Source organism: Symphalangus syndactylus, chromosome X (assembly GCF_028878055.3).
Source record: "Symphalangus syndactylus isolate Jambi chromosome X, NHGRI_mSymSyn1-v2.1_pri, whole genome shotgun sequence".
In the NCBI taxonomy this organism is placed as follows: domain Eukaryota; kingdom Metazoa; phylum Chordata; class Mammalia; order Primates; family Hylobatidae; genus Symphalangus; species Symphalangus syndactylus.
This window is the reverse complement of record NC_072447.2, coordinates 68,751,699-68,768,052: the sequence shown is the minus strand read 5'-3', so window position 1 is coordinate 68,768,052 and position 16,354 is coordinate 68,751,699. Positions and strand designations below refer to the sequence as shown.

The 16,354-nt window shown below is 41.5% G+C and overlaps 1 protein-coding gene across 4 annotated transcripts in view; it reads right to left on the bottom strand.

Moving 5' to 3' along the window:
* Nucleotides 1–16,354, bottom strand: part of RRAGB (Ras related GTP binding B) — a 38,615-nt gene that overhangs the window by 5,159 nt on the left and 17,102 nt on the right. For all 4 annotated transcript variants that reach the window (XM_055269453.2, XM_063634334.1, XM_055269451.2 and 1 more), the window contains 2 exons: nt 2,398–2,493; nt 81–203 (listed from right to left, as the gene is read on the bottom strand). In XM_055269453.2, coding sequence (XP_055125428.1) covers nt 81–203; nt 2,398–2,493 — 219 coding nt within the window. The remainder of the gene's footprint in view (nt 1–80; nt 204–2,397; nt 2,494–16,354) is intronic.

Sequence of the window (16,354 nt, the reverse complement as noted above, 5' to 3'; positions counted from 1 at the left end):
AGTAGTAACATGCTGTTCTCTGTTGCTGAAAACAAAGAAGGTACGGTGTGAAGTACATCTGCAAAGCAGAAAGTTCTTACCAGAAAAGTAGCTCTCTCAAACAGAAGTACTTCATCAGCTTCGATAATTTCAGCAAAATTCCTTAGGTTCATTTCCAGCTGCTGAACATTGGGAATCAGCTGATAAACTATGCTGGACCAAGCCTAACAGAACAGAAACACAGTGTACTATCATGAACAGCTATTCAGTCCCAGACCTTTGAAATTAGTAAGTACACTATAACATGTGGACAGCAAAATATGATGATAATCCAGTCCCAAACAAATACTGACATTAAATATGATATAACACAAATGAAATGAGAAAATGAAGCTAGCATCTGATTTTTATCCTTGAGTTGAATTTTTTTTTAAGTGCAAACACTTTTGTAAAATGCTGGAGAAACTTCTTTCCATTGATAATTGAAAGCAAACAAATATTTAATGCCATCATGTTGCCTTAGGAAAAAAGTTGAAAAATATGATCTGCTTTGTTAAAAAGCTCCTAATCTAGTCACAAATATTTAAGTCCAACAGTGTAGATTTCTCTAAAGATCAGAACCTAATTATGCTATATTTAACATATACCTAAGAATCAATTTTATGAAAGTAGCAGAGCCACATAGACAAATGGCCCCTCCCCTCAATAGAATAATATACCATTAAAAGAGAAACTAGTGGCATTATCATTCCCAAAGGTTTGTTGTTATCCACATAAATTATTGATCCAATTGAATTCAAAATGGTCTACTGTGTTTTTGCCTAAAACTGACTTCATCCAGGAGTATGACTAATGTAAGCAGTTGAAATTAACCACACTCTCCCTCTATTCTTGTAGGCTCTTTTATTTGTATTTTCATTATAATACTTCCTTCACTCTCACTCCAACTTGTCTGGTAAGGTGTACTTTGTTCTTCTCTCCCCTACAAGAGGGCAGGAACCTGGTCTTAGTCATTTGTGTATCCAACAGCATCAAGCAGGTATGTAATGAGTGCTTGTTGAATAAAACTTAATATAAAAATTTAAGTTAGCTCTATGCAACATTGATGTAAGAGATAGAAGTGCCATGTCTCTGTTCCAATCAGTTTTATTACTTAGGCATGAGGGTTCAGGTTCCAAGTTCCCAGGTCGGTGTTAATGTCACTGCTGAATTTACCTTGGAGAAGGCACCAAAGCTAACCACAGCAGAGACATTGTCACTCACAGCAGTGTTGTGATTAGCCAATTGTCTTTGGTCGTGTTATGTATTGCCATCCTTCACACCGCAGTTGGTTCTTATCAGTGCGTCATGTCCATCCTTATTCACGGTTACCTGTTCTATGGGAATAAGGCTTTGAGAGAAATTCGGCCCATATTAATCTAGAACAGTATTTCCTAGACAGGTATCTCAAAATGATCTGTTATTAGAGTGAGGCTGGGTCAACATAATATTGGGGAAAATGAATTAGTTAAAAAAAAAAAGCAATGGCTATTTAAAAGTCCAATGGTTTTTCTCCTTGCCACGTCAGGTTTCTGTGCTTCTGGTTGTAGATACTTGTCAGATGCTGTTGATACTGAGGCTCTAGCTACCAGTGACAGAGAAGGGTGCTTTCCTAACCAGAGTCAGACTTGTCAATGGATACCAGAAGCAGTCTGAAGGAAAGGGCTAACTATAGGAGAATCAAAAAGGACCTAGTCCTTCAAATAACTAGATCAGTAGGAGAAAGGGAGGAATCAGAATAAGGAGCCTATGTGCCAATAAGGTAATTTCAGCTTCATCCATAACAAAGCTATTGTTGTAACCTCCATAATTAGTATAAGCAGTGTGGTATCCATTCCAGCAATGGGAACAGTATTTCTGGTTGAAAGAATGCTTGTCTCCAATTTGGCATGAAAGTTGAAGCTATTATACCATATGCTAGGCATAACATGTCTGATTCTAAGACTCCTTCTCCAATCTCTTCCCTAAATATTTTCATTTTATTGCCATCCAAACTTAGGCAGACTAGCTTATATCATGTAGAAGTACCTGAATACTAGATACAACTCCAATCAGCATTGAGACCACAACAGGTCAAAATGGATGATGGCCAGTAAGTGAAACCTCTGCTATCACAAAGACCAGTATCAAATTAATCATGACCAAACTGGCTAATTCAGTGTGACTTGGTAGCTATGTCGACCCAATCTAAGATCAAAACCCAAGTCTCTTAATGTTAAGTTTGATATTCTTCAAACAATTTGTTGCAGATTATTTTTCTTTTTAGTACAACAAATCTAGATGGCTATGAAATAGTTTAAAATCTTTTAGTTTTGTTAATATCCTTCTAGGTTTTTTTTCATGCTCTTAAAATGAGGGAACTCAGGGAGACATACACACCTTATAGAGGGTTTCATCCCAGATAGATGTTCGGAAACAAGAACATTCCAATGGGCGAGACAAACGCCTCAAATCTTCTTCTCGCTCTTTAAAAATCTAAATTAAAAAGCCCAACATACTTATCAACATATAATAGTTCTCATCTTTCAAGCTAAGATGTAGTTATTTTATCATATTTTAACCAGGAGCTTCTGTTTCTTTCTAAGAGGAATTTTAAGTATGTCTATTTCACAAACTAGGATGGCAGAAACTGTTTCAGGTCAGGTCTAAAAGCGCAACAGTTAGAATTCTTCAGGTCTATCCTGCTTATGCTGAATACTCACTACGAGCACTATGTTTATAAATAAAACTTATCACACAGAGGAGTCTTAATAAAATACATCAAACACTCCAAAGCACCAAATCTGGGTCATTTTAAGATAGTTATACACATACCAAGAATATATAAATGAAAATATTTTAACCCTTGTATAGATCTTTCTCAGACACATATATACATATGGAAAAATATCTATATAAATATATATACACAGATATTTTCCCAGGAGTCAGTGGATTGTTGTTAAATATGTACATACACACTGTTATGGTTAATTTTATGTGCCAAGTTAGGTAGGCCATGATACCCAGACATTTGGTTAAACACCAATCTGTATGTTGTTGCAAAGGCATTTTTTAGTTAAAATTAACATTTGAAACAGTAGACTCTGAGTAGTTTATTCCGTATAATGTGGGTGGGCCTCATCCAATCAGTTGAAGGCCTAAAGAGAAAAAGCCTGTCATTTCCCCAAGGAAAAAGAATTTTGCCGCCAGATTGCTTTCTGACCTGAACCACAAAATTAACTCCACATTAACTCTTCCATGGGTCTCCAGTCTGTCAGCCTGCCCTGCAAATTTTGGACTTGCTAGTCTCTACAATTAGTTGAGAAAGTTCCTTAAAATCAATCTCAATCTTTCTCAATCTCTCTCTCTCTAAACACACACACATACACACACACACACATACGTATGTATGTATGTATATGTATATTCACATATTCTATTAATTCTGTTATTCTGGAGAACCCTAACACAGACTTTAGTACTGAGAGTGATTCTAGAGAATAATCTTAAGGATGAGTTTTCTAAATTGGTTCTGGGGTTGGTTCTCTAATCTGATTAGATTTAAAGTCCCTAATGACTCACTTTCCAGTAGAAAAGAGAGTACTGATAATCTATAGTGTGATGTGGCAGCAGAGATACACAAAATACCACCACTGGATATTCCTAATAAAATACTTTTAAGAGGCAAGGTTCCAGGTGACCACATACATAATTTCGAACATTTTTGTCAAAATAACAAATATGAGATTGGCCGGCTGATCCTAATTGTGCTGAACAAAGCAGAGAAAGGATGAGCTCAGAGATCTGAATTATCAGTATAAGTACTTTATAAATGACCAGAAAGTTTCTATGACTGCCCTGAAAGAAGACTCTTACCCCCTATAGCTGCAGAGCTGAGACTGACGAAAACCAAATTCGGAATCTCATCCTTTAAGTGGATGAATTACAATGCGAACTGAATTCACAACCACACAGGCATCTGCTAATAAAGTGAGGGCATTGACCAAGAAGAAGTAGGATTCTAAAATTTGGAATGGAGGTTATTTGGGAAGATCCTGATGGAGCTGGCAAAATTGAACCCTTAAATTCTCAGTCTTCTTTGCCAGTAGAAGCAGCCACTCCATCTATATCTGAGATTAACTCTATTTGGCCTGAGAAAACTGCAATGGTCTCCTCTGAGGTATCTGCCATGCAAGACACTCCTGATTCACCCCCCACTAACCCTCTTTGCTTCCAGACCTATAACTAGTTCAAGTCTCAGCAGGCTCCTAAAGGTGAGGTGTGAAGTATGACCCATGAGGAATTATGCTATACTCCAAAGAACTACATAATTTCTCCAATTTACAGACAAACAACAAGGAAATATGTATGGGAATAGATATTAAAGGTATAGGATAATAGTGGAAAAAATATAAAGTTGGATCAGGCTAAATTTACCAATAGGAGCTCATTAAGCAGAGGTTCCACACTTAATGTTGCAGCCCATGGGGTAAGAAAGAGCTTTAACAGTTTGTTTGGACGGTTGGATGAAACATGGACCAAAAGGTGGCCTAAATGACATGAAGTTGAAATGCCAGAACTGCCTTGGTATACTCTAGAAGAAGAGATCCATAGAAAAAGAGGCTTTAGGGACATTGTAATGTTCAAGTATTAACAGATTCATTTAAGGCCTACTCACCAAAACTGCGAGGTTCCAGAAGACACACCTTTCTTTCATCATGACTATGAAAAATAAATTTGTAAGGGCAGCCCCAGCTTCTTTCCCCAGTTATGTGATCATTGTTCTCTGTAGGCTAGAACTTTCAGTGGGAACTGCTGCCACTGAATTGGGAAAACTAAATGCGACGGGAGTAGTTGGATCCTAGAATGGCAGGAACCAAGTGGGGGCACTTAATCACCAAAGACAAGGTGGTCATAGTACCATAATTGAAGCAGAGTCAAAGCATTAATCAGAATAGTCTGACTCGTAGAGACCTATGGTGTTGGCTAGTTATCATGATGTTCCTAGAAGTGAAATGGATGGGAAGTCTACTTATTTTTTACTTGATCTGTATACGTGGAAGAATTCTAGGTCAAGTGATAAAAAATTTAATTTGAATTATTAAATAGGAGAGTCACGGCTTCTCAATCAATACCCAGACTTGTACCAGTTTACAAACCCAGACTCCTTGAATGAAGGGGAGCCTGGGTCCCCTTGAGGAAAGACACTGCCAAGTATTTATACTGTTAATCTTCCTCCCAGCCTCCTCCAAATGGACCTATGTGGCCTTTTAGCAGGGTGACTGTGCATTAGGGAAAAGGAAATAATCTACTACTGAGCATTAGCTCTGAATTGACCCTAAGTCCAGGGAGACCTAAAATGTAACTGTGGTCCACCAGTCAAAGTCGGGCCTTATAAAGGTTAAGTAATCAATGGAGTTTTAGCTCAGGTCTGTCTCATGTAGGCCCAGTGGGTCCTTGCAACCTTCTTGTGGGTTATTTTCCCCGTTCCAGAGTACAAAATTGAAACAGACATGCTCAACAACTGCCAGAATCCCTCACTGGTCTCTTGACCTGTGGAGTGCAGGCTGTTGTGGTGGAAAAGCCAGGTGGAACCCATTAGAATGACCTCTACCTAGGAAAATGGTAACCAAAAGCAATATTGCATATTCCTGGAGGGACTGCAGAGGTTAGTGCCACCATCAGACTTGAAAGATGCAGAGTTGGTGATTACCACCATATCCTCCTTCAAATCTCCTATTCAGCCTGTGTAGAAGAAAGATGGCTCCTGGACAGTGGACTGTCATAAACTCAACTAGATGGTGACTACAATTGTAGCTGCTGTGCCAAATGTGGTTTCATTGCTTGAGCAAATTAACATATCCCCTGGTACCTGTATGCAGCTAGTTTTCTAACAAATGCTCTTTTCTCCATACCTGTCTTTATTAAGGCCCACCATAAGTACACTGTAAGTTGTTTGCTTTCAGTGGGCAAGGCCAGCAACACACTTCACTGTCCTGCTGCAGGGGTATATCAGCTCTCTAGTCTTATGTCATAATTTGCTTCACAAGAATCTTGACCACCTTCACAAGAATCTTGACCACCCTTTTACAAGATATTAGGCAAGTCCATTACATTGATGACATTATGCTGATTGGACCTAATGAGCGAGAAGCAACAACTACATTAGACTTACTGGTAAGATAGCTGCATGTCAGAGGATGGGAAATCTGACAAAAATTCAGGGGCCTGCTACCTCAGTGAAATTTTGAGGGGTGCAGTGGTATGGAGAGATACCCCTTCTAAGGTGAAGGATAAGTTGCTGCATCTGGCCCCTCCTACAACCCAGAAAGAGGCACAACATCTAGTAAGCCTCTGAATTTTGGAGGCAACACAGTCTTCATTTAGCTGTGTTACTCTGGCCCATTTACCAAGTGACCCAAAAACCTGACAGTTTTGAGTAGGTCCCGGAACAGAAGGTCCAGGCTGCTACTCAAGCTGCTTTCCACTTGGGTCATATGATCCAGCATATCCAATGGTGCTTGAAGTGTCAATGGCAGACAGGGATGCCATTTGGAGTCACTGGCAAGCCCCCATATGTGAACTGCAGCACATGCCTTCAGCATATTGAAGCAAAGCCCAGCTGTTGTTCACAGATAACTATATCCCTTTTGGGAAACAGTTCTTGGTTTGCTATTAGGTTTTAGTATAGACTGAACACTTAATCATGGGCCACTAAGTAACCATGAGACCTGAGCTACCCATCATGAACTGGGTATTATTTGACCTACCAAGCCATAAAGTTGTGCATACACAGTAGGACTCCATCACCAAATTAAAGTGGTATATATGAGATCAGGCTCAAGTAGGCCTTGGATGAACAAGTAAGGAACATGGCCACAGTCTTCATTCCTGCTATACTACTCTCTTTTTTTTTTTTTTTTTTTTTGACTCACTCTGTCACCCAAGCTGGAGTGCAGTGGCACAGTCTCAGCTCACTGCAACTTCCACCTCCCGGGTTCAAGCAATTCTTGTGCCTCAGCCTCCTGAGTAGCTCAGACTACAGGTACATGGCGCCCACCACCACACCTGGCTAATTAATGTATTTTTAGTAGAGATGGGGTTTTGCCATGTTGGCCAAGCTGGTCTTGAATTTCTGACCTCAAGTGATTTGCCCTCCTCGGCCTCCCAAAGAGCTGGGATTACAGGCATGAGCCACCATGTCCGGCCTATACTACCCTCTCTTCTCCAGCCTGCAACTATGGCCTTATGGGGAGTTCCCCACAATCAGCTGACAGAGAAAGAAAACTCAGGACTGGTTTACAGATAGTTCTGCATGATATGCAGGTGCCATTTGGAAGTGGACAACTGCAATACTACAGCCCCTTTATGAGACAGTCCTGAAAGAAAGTGGTAAAGGGAAATCCCCCCAATGGGCAGAACTTTGACCACCTGGTTGTTCACTTTGCTAGGAAGAAGAAATGGCTAGATGTACAATTAGTTATCAATTCATGAGCTATGGCCACTGGTTTGCTGGATGGTCAGGGACTTGGAAGGAACATGACTGGAAAATTGGTGACAAAAAGGTCTGTGGAAGAGGTATATAAACAGATCTTTCTGAATGGGTGAAAAATGTGAGGATATTTGTGTCTCATATGAATGCCACCAAAGAATGACTTCAGCAGAAGAGGATTTTAATAACCAAGTAGATAAGACAACCTGTTCAGCCTCTTTCTCCAACCATGCAGGTAACTGCCCAGTGAGCTCATGAATAAAGTGGCCATGGTGGCAGGGTTGTTATGTATGGGCTCAGCATCATGGACTTCCACTCACCAAGGCTGATCTGACTACAGCCATGACAGAGTGTTCAATCTGTTAGCAACAGAGACCAACACTGAGTCCCTGATATGGCACTATCCCCCAAGGTGATCAGCTAAGTACCTGGTGGCAGGTTGATTACACTCATCTGCTTCCATCATGGAAGGGACATGATTACTGAATTACACATTCTGGATATGGATTTGCCTTCCCTGCATCCATTTCTTCTGCCAAAACTACCGTATGTGGATTTACAGAATGCCTCATCCACCATCACAGTATTGTACACAGCATTGCTTCTGATCAAGGAACTCACTTCACAGCAAATAAAGTGAGGCAATGGGCTCAACCTCATGAAATTCACTGGTCTTACCATGTTCTCCACCATCCTAAAGCAGCTGGATTGACAGAATGGCAGAATGGCCTTTTGTTTTGTTTTAATTAGAGATGCATCTCGCTATGTTCCTAGGCTGGATTTCAACAAGGCTAGGCAACCCTCTTGCCTTACCCTCCCCCAAGGAGATAGAACTACAAGCCTGAGCCATCGTACCTGGTCAGAATGGCCTTTTGAAGACTCATTTACAGTGCCAACTATGTTGCAACACTTTGCAGAGCTAGGCAAGGTTCTCTAGGAGGCTGTATGTGCTCTGAATCAGCTTCCAGTAAATGGTGCTTTTAATTTTATAGTGAGGATTCATGGGGTGGAAACTGGAGTGCCACCACTCACTCCAGTGACCCACTAGCAAAATTTTTGTTTCTTGCCCCTGTGACCTTATGCTCTGCTGGCCTAGAGGTCTCAGTTCCAAAGGCAGAAATGTGTCTACCAGGAGACATAGTGATTCCACTGAACTGGAAGTTAAGACTGCCAACCAGCCACCTTGGGTCCCTCAAGCCTCTGAATCAACAGGCAAAGAAGGAAGTTACTATGCTGACTGGACTGACTGATCCTGACTACCATGGGGAAACTGGATTGCTTCTCCAAAATAGAGATGAGGAAGAAGAGTATTTCTGGAATATAGGAGAGCTCTTAGGATATCTCTTAGTAATACCATGCTCTGTGATTAAACTCAATGGAAAATGATAATGCCCAATTCAGGAAGGTCCACTAATGGTCTTTGGGTCACCCCACCAGAGAATACAACAAGCTGAGATGATTGCTGTGGGCAAAGGTAATCTGGAACTGAATAAGGCAGTTATAAAGACCAGCTAAAAATCAAATAAGAATTGCAATTGTCATGAGTTTGATTTTGTTATGAATATGTATATATGTATATAAAGTAAATGTCTGTTTTTCCCTTTTAATCCCTTATCATGAACATATCGTATGATATATCATAATATTTAAGTATTGTTAATTTTACATTATAATGTAAAAGAAGAGTAAACATTGGTCAATAACTTTACATCCTCTTCTGGGAAAATGATTATTGCATTTTTGGTTGTATGCAGGATTACTGCATCGTGTTAAATGGAAGTATGGCCTTGTTATTGTTTTTATTTGAAGATTAGGTATGGTTTCAGTAGATGTGTATGAGTGTCAAGTTGACAAGGGGTGTGACTGTAATATTTAGTTTTATGTGTTAACTTGACTAGGCCACAGTATCCTGACATTTAGTCAAAGAGCAGTCCAGATGAGATTTTTCAGATGAGATTAACATTTAAACCAGGAGACTTTGGGTAAAGATTACCCTCTATAATGTAAGTGGGCCTTATTTAATCAGTTGGAGGCCTTAAAATAAATATCCCTCTCTCTGCGTGTGTGTGTCTCTTCCTGTCTTTCTATGCACGCGCACATACACACACACATGATTAGTTAGTTCTGTTTCCCTGGAGAACCCTAAGATACACAGATAGAAAATAACTAGGTGCGGTTTTTGTATTGTTGAAATTTGCCATTTGACATTGGAATACATTCTTAAGTAAATGTGGTTATGTTAGACATCATTTTAATGTCCATTTCTCGCTTTATGCTTTTTTGCTAATGACTTATTACTTGCTGTTTATTTTATATTTATTTTAGACTATGGAAATGATGTTAGACAAAAAGCAAATTTGAGCGATTTTCTTATTCGAATTCAAAACGGGTCGTAAAGCAGCGGAGACAACTCACAACATCAACAACGCATTTGGCTCAGGAACTGCTAACGAATGTATGGTGCAGTGGTGGTTCAAGATGTTTTGCAAAGGAGACACAAGCCTTGAAGATGTAGAGCATAGGGGCTAGCCATCAGAAGCTGACAAGGATCAATTAAGAGCAATCATCAAAGCTGATCCTCTTACAACTACACGAGAAGTTGCCAAAGAAATCAACGTCGACCATTCTACGGTTGTTCAGCATTTGAAGCAAATTGGAAAGGTGAAAAAGCTCAAAAGGTTTGCTCATGAGCTGAGCAAAAAAAAAAAAAAAAGATTCATTATTTTGAAGTGTTGTCTTCTCTTATCCTATGCAACAACAAATGATCTCTCAATTGGATTGGGATGTGCACTGAAAAGTGGATTTTATACAACAACTGGTGACAATTGGCTCAGTGGATGGACTAAGAAGAAGCTCCAAAGTACTTCCCAAAGCCAAACTTGCACAAAAAAAGTCATAGTCACTGTTTGTTGGTCTGCTGCCGGTCTGATCCACTACAGCTTTCTGAATCCCGGGGGAACCATTACATATGATAAATATGCTCAGCAAATCAACGAGATGCACCAAAAACTGCAACGCCTGCAGCCAGCACTGGTCACAGAAAGGGCCCAATTCTCCATGACAACACCCGACCGCACATTGCACAACCAACACTTCAAAAGTAGAAGAAATTGGGCTATGAAGTTTTGCCTCATCCACCATATTCACCTTACCTCTTGCCAACCAACTATGACTTCAAGCATCTCAACAACCTTTTGCAGGGAAAATACTTCCACAGCCAGCAGGATGCAGAAAATTCTTTCCAAGAGTTTGTCGAATCCCGAAGCACGGATTTTTGTGCTACAGGAATAAACAAATTTGTTTCTTGTTGGCAAAAATGTGTTGACTGTAATGGTTCCTATTTTCATTCAGAAAGATGTGTTTGAGCCTAATCATAATGATTTAAAATTCATGGTTCAAAATCACAATTATTATTATTATTTTTTGAGATGGAGTCTTGCTCTTTCACCCAGGCCAGACTGCAGTGGCACTATCTGGGCTCACTGCAAGCTCCGCCTCCCAGGTTCACGCCATTCTCCTGCCTCAGCCTCCTGAGTAGCTGGGACTACGGGCGCCCGCCACCGTGCCCAGCTAATTTTTTGTATTTTTAGTAGAGATGGGGTTTCACCGTATTAGTCAGGATGGTCTCGATCTCCTGACCTTGTGATCCGCCTGCCTCAGCCTCCCAAAGTGTTGGGATTACAGGCATGAGCCACCGCACCCAGCAAAATCATAATTATTTTTGCACCAATCTTAGCCGAAATGGATATTTAGGGAAGTACACTAACCATTTTACCTTAAAACTTCTAAGCCTACATTTTTAATAAAATAAAGAATATACTTTTCTTAACTAAGCTTAAAGTATCTCGAAGAATATTAATCTATCTTTGGAAATCTTTATATATGCATTTAGAAAATAATAAGATGATTAATCAAAAGTGATTTTTTTTCCAAGATGGTAGACTGAAGGCTTTGTTAGCGGGCCTCACCTGCTTGGAAATAGCAGAGTGATGTGTAGACATTCACAGTGTAAATTTTTATCCAAGAAGGAACACAGGAACTCAACAGAAAAACTGAAAGAAGCTTCAGACACTTTGAAAGAAGCGGTGGGCAGCAACCTACACCATGAGCCAGGCAGACCACTGTGAGTCTCCAGAGCATGAAAGGGGGAGAGAATGTCTCCTTGATACACATTCCCACTGAGAAGCTGAGCAAGCCAGGCCACAGGGGAGCACCTTAACCCTACCCAGCACTGGAGTTGATTTGGTGAGCAGTGGGAAGTATACGAAAAAGAGCGGTATTGAGAAGTACTTTGCATGTACCCTGAAACCCCAGTGGGGACAGAAGGAAACCATTCCTGATAGAGGAACCTCACAGCTAACTCAGGCAGTGGTCACAGGATGGGAGAAGCTCCCAACTGAGATCTGCAGTCTAATCTCTCGAGTGGGGACAAACTCCCTCGGCCAGAACTGAGGGGCGAGTGGGAAGTACGCTCTTGCCACAGGAGCAGTAGCAAAGTGCCCCAGCTTCGTGAACAAACAGGGAGAGGTGAGGCCTGAAAGGCATAGTTTCTGTCTCAGGCAGCAGGAAGGCTTATGGCCTGGGGCAGTTTTGCATTCTTAACATAGACTGCCTGGGATCCAGCTAGCTGCTGCCAACAGAAGACTGTGGATGTGATGCCCACCTTGTCAAGAGTGTGGGAGTTGGGTGGGTCTCACTGACACCTGCTACTCCTTCTCCCAATGTGGATTCTTTTGTGCAGCAGAGTCAGTTGTGCTTCTCCCTGGAACATTACCCTAGTGGCCAGGGAACTGCCCTCCAAGCCCCATTGGGACCACTGCTTGTGCTTACACATGGGAAGCCAGAGTGCAAATCTGTTTGACCCAGCCCAAACCTGGTTTTGCCCCACCACCTGCCCTGGTAGCATAACACAACAGACAGGGACTTTTGGGAGTTCCATGGCCTTACCCATCGCCTGAGACACAAGTTCTTCCCCTGGGTATCATAAGCCAGGCACAAATCCCATGGCCATCATCACAACTGGCTCTCTCCTACAAACGCCACCTCCTGGCTAGAGGCCAACTGGTGTAGCCCATTACATCTGCTGACACAATAACACACCACTTGAGAAGGAGAAAACTTCTGCATGACCTCACCTAACATCATTTACCCACACCATCCCAGCTAATCAGGAAGTCTTGAGCCTATTCATGTGCCCAGTACATTACTACTATAGCTGGGACTTGACAAAGCCATCACACTAAGGCTATTTTTAGCCAGGGAAATCTTTCAGAGTCTATGTCACTCCCATGCTACCCTTATCATAGCTTGTGCTTACACCTGCTGGGAGACCAGAAGGCAGGGCAGCTTGGTCCAGATCTACCCAACATTGTCACCCTCTGAAGCTCAGAGCAGAGCCTAAGCCACTGCACATCCTGCAGACCTGTCCACAGCCTTTGGCATCAGAGAGCTTCTCCACTTGGCTGATAAGAAGCATCAGTGACCAATTCTCCTCAGAAGGAAGAACCAAAATTACAGGTGAATAATCATAGCCCAAATGGAATGTTAAGCGGAGGGTGCTGGAGCTTATCAGAGAGTTCAGTGGAAGAATCTGTGACACACCAAAAAGAAAAAAGAAAGTAACAAGAAGCTGGCAGAGATCAAACCCTCAGAGACTTAGTAATCTGCAGACAGAGGAGGTGGGAGTGCTCTTGGCCTCTCTGGCCCTTGCAGCAGACTGCTGGTATCCAAGCTCAAAGAGGACTTCTTTGCACTCATGAGCACAAGTACCAGAGTGGGTTGTGATTTAGGGACTCCTCAAGGGCATTACCTTGCTCGCACAAGGTCCCTTCACACTTTCCCCCTGGACCTGAGCTATAGCAGTGGGTGCCATGCTGGATGTGCACCCATTGTGAGACTTTGTTTTGCTCAGGGACCTTCAATCCTTCTGTCTTCACATCACCGGATGCCTTGCACATATTCCCCCAGCACCAGCTTAGAGTGTGGAAGCCTCACAAGGTGGCTAGACCAGATGGGCAGCAGGATTTGCAGTAGTCTGGCCCTGAAGGACTGCCACACCTATGGGAACAGGGAGTGCACCACATCAAGGGAGCACCCTGTGGGACAAAAGAAACCAGACTGCAGGCCTTGAGTCCCAGAAGTTTCCACTTGTGGGAAGTTTCCTTCAGCAGAGGCACAGGTGCAAGGCCATGCTCAGTGGTGAAAAACTGCAGTTCTACCCCAGCAGTCAGGCAGCTCCAGTGCTCATGAAGGGACCCAGAGAAGGAAACTTCTCCCCCTTGCCCATCACTTGCAGATACAGCTGGGGCTTCTCTTCCAGGAACTCGGCATGAGTGTGCCTATAGACAGTCTTTCTAGAGCACTTCAGGGTGACTACATCTCCACAAGAGGAGTGCCCTCTGGGTTCAGGCTTGCACAAGAAGTAAAGTCACAACCCCTCTTTACATGGAATGTCAGCATTCCTGCAGATGAACAGAGGTGCTTGTCTGATCTGAATATCCAGAACACTGGGACAAGGGCATGATGGGGAAGCAGATGGCTTTCCTGCTGGCCTGGTAGAGGAGCTGAGATGGCTCCCTTCTGTCCCCCTGTAAAGACCTCAGTACATTTCACTGAGAGCTCCCCCAGCCAGCTCAGTCAAGGCTGGGCCTTCTGCCCACAAATGGGGTACTGCATATACCCACCTGCTTCAGCTGCAGCTGGTTTTTACCTGTGGGTGCCTGTACTAGCATGAAGGCTGAACTATTCAATGGCAGAGGTCTCATGAAGGTTATCTCATTCCCCAGTGGTATGCACTTTGTTATTTTTTTCCCCAGTATATTTTTCACAAAAATAACAAAATGTACACCACGGGGAAATGAGATAAGCTTCATGAGACCTCTGCCATTCTGGCCCATGGGAGACAGTGAGCCTTCTCAGACACCCAGCACACTGCTACTACAACCAGCAGCTAAGAAAGCCATTGCACAAAGATTCTCTAAAACCAAAGAGCTCATACACAGTCTTTGCCACTGAAAGCACCCAGAGCCAAAGCTAGGTGACCATACACTACACACATTAAAGTCACATCCTCAAGGGGAGAAAAACATTTAAAAACCCAGTAAAATCAGAAATAAATTCAAAAATAATAAGAAGAAATTGTCTACCCAGATGAGAAGGAACCAGAAAAATGATTCTGGCAACATGCAAAAACAGTTCTACAACACCCCCAAAAAGATCACACTAACTCTCCAGTGATGGATCCAAACCAAAATGAAATCTTTGAAATATCAGATAAAGAATTCAAAATGTTAATTATTAGGTTGCTAAATGATATCCAAAAGAAAGTTAGAAACCAACATAAAGAAATAACTGGACCAAGTAGAAGAAGAATTTCAGAGCTTGAAGACAAGGCTTTCAAATTAACACAATCAGATAAAAATTTTAAAAAAGGAATTAAAAGAAATGAACAAAGTCTCCAGTAAATATGGGCTTAGGTATAAAACATCCAAATCTAAGAATCACAGGTGTTCCTGAGGGAGAAGAAAAAGCAAAAAGCTTGGAAAACCCATTTGAGGAAATATTTGAGGAAAACTTTCCTGGTCTTGCTAGAAATTTAGACATCCAAATACAAGAAGCTCAAAGAACTCCTAGAAGATTCATTATAAAAAAGACATTACCAAGTCATCAGGCTATCTAAAGTCAACATGAAGGAAAGAATTCTAAGAAGAGTGAGACAAAAGCATTGGATAACTTATAAAGGAAAACCCATCAGACTAACAGCAGAATTCTCAGCAGAAACCTTACAAGCCAAAAGGGATTGAGTCCTATCTTTAGTCTCCTCAAACGGAATAACTGTCAGCCAAGAATTCTGTATCTATCAAAACTAAATTTCATACATGAAAGAGAAATGAAGTCTCTCCCAGACAAGCAAATGCTGATGGAATTTGTCTCCCAGAATCAGACCTATAAGAAATGCAAAAGGAGTTCTAAATATCTAAATGAAAGGTCATATGCACCAGTATAAAAACACTTGAAGGCAAAAAATTCACAGGACTTATAAAACTGTAACACATTGAAGAAAACCAAGCAACTAGGTAGCAGCACGATGACTGCAACAGTACATCACATGTCAATATTAACATTGAATGTAAATGGTCTAAATATGCCACTTAAAACATAATAGATGGATAGAATGGAAAAAAACACAAACCAAATATCTGCCGTCTTCAAGAGACCCAGTTAACTTGTAAAGATTCTTATAGACTTAAGGTACATCCTGGGTAGGAAAAATATTCCATGTTAATGGAAACCAAAAGCGAGTGGGAATAACTATTCTTTTTTTTTTTTGAGACGGAGTCTTGCTCTGTCGCCCAGGCTGGAGTGCAGTGGCGCAATCTCGGCTCACTGCAAGCTCCGCCTCCCGGGTTCACGCCATTCTCCTGCCTCAGCCTCTCCGAGTAGCTGGGACTACAGGCACCCGCCACCACGCCCGGCTAATTTTTTGTATTTTTAGTAGAGACGGGGTTTCACCGTGGTCTCGATCTCCTGACCTCGTGATCCGCCTGCCTCAGGAATAACTATTTATATATGCATTTAGAAAATAATAATATTATTAGATAATATTAGATATTTCTAATATCTAAATAATATTTATCTAAATAAAACAGACTTTAAATCAACAACAGTAAAAAAGACAAAAAATGTCATTATATAATGATAAAGAAATCAATTCAACAAGAAGATATAACAACCTAAAATATATGCATGCCTAACTCCAGAGCTCTCAGATTCATAAAAACAGAAACTACTAGAGCTAAGAAAAAGAGACAGAAAGCAATACAATTATAGTGGAGGACTACAACACCCCATGGACAGCACTGG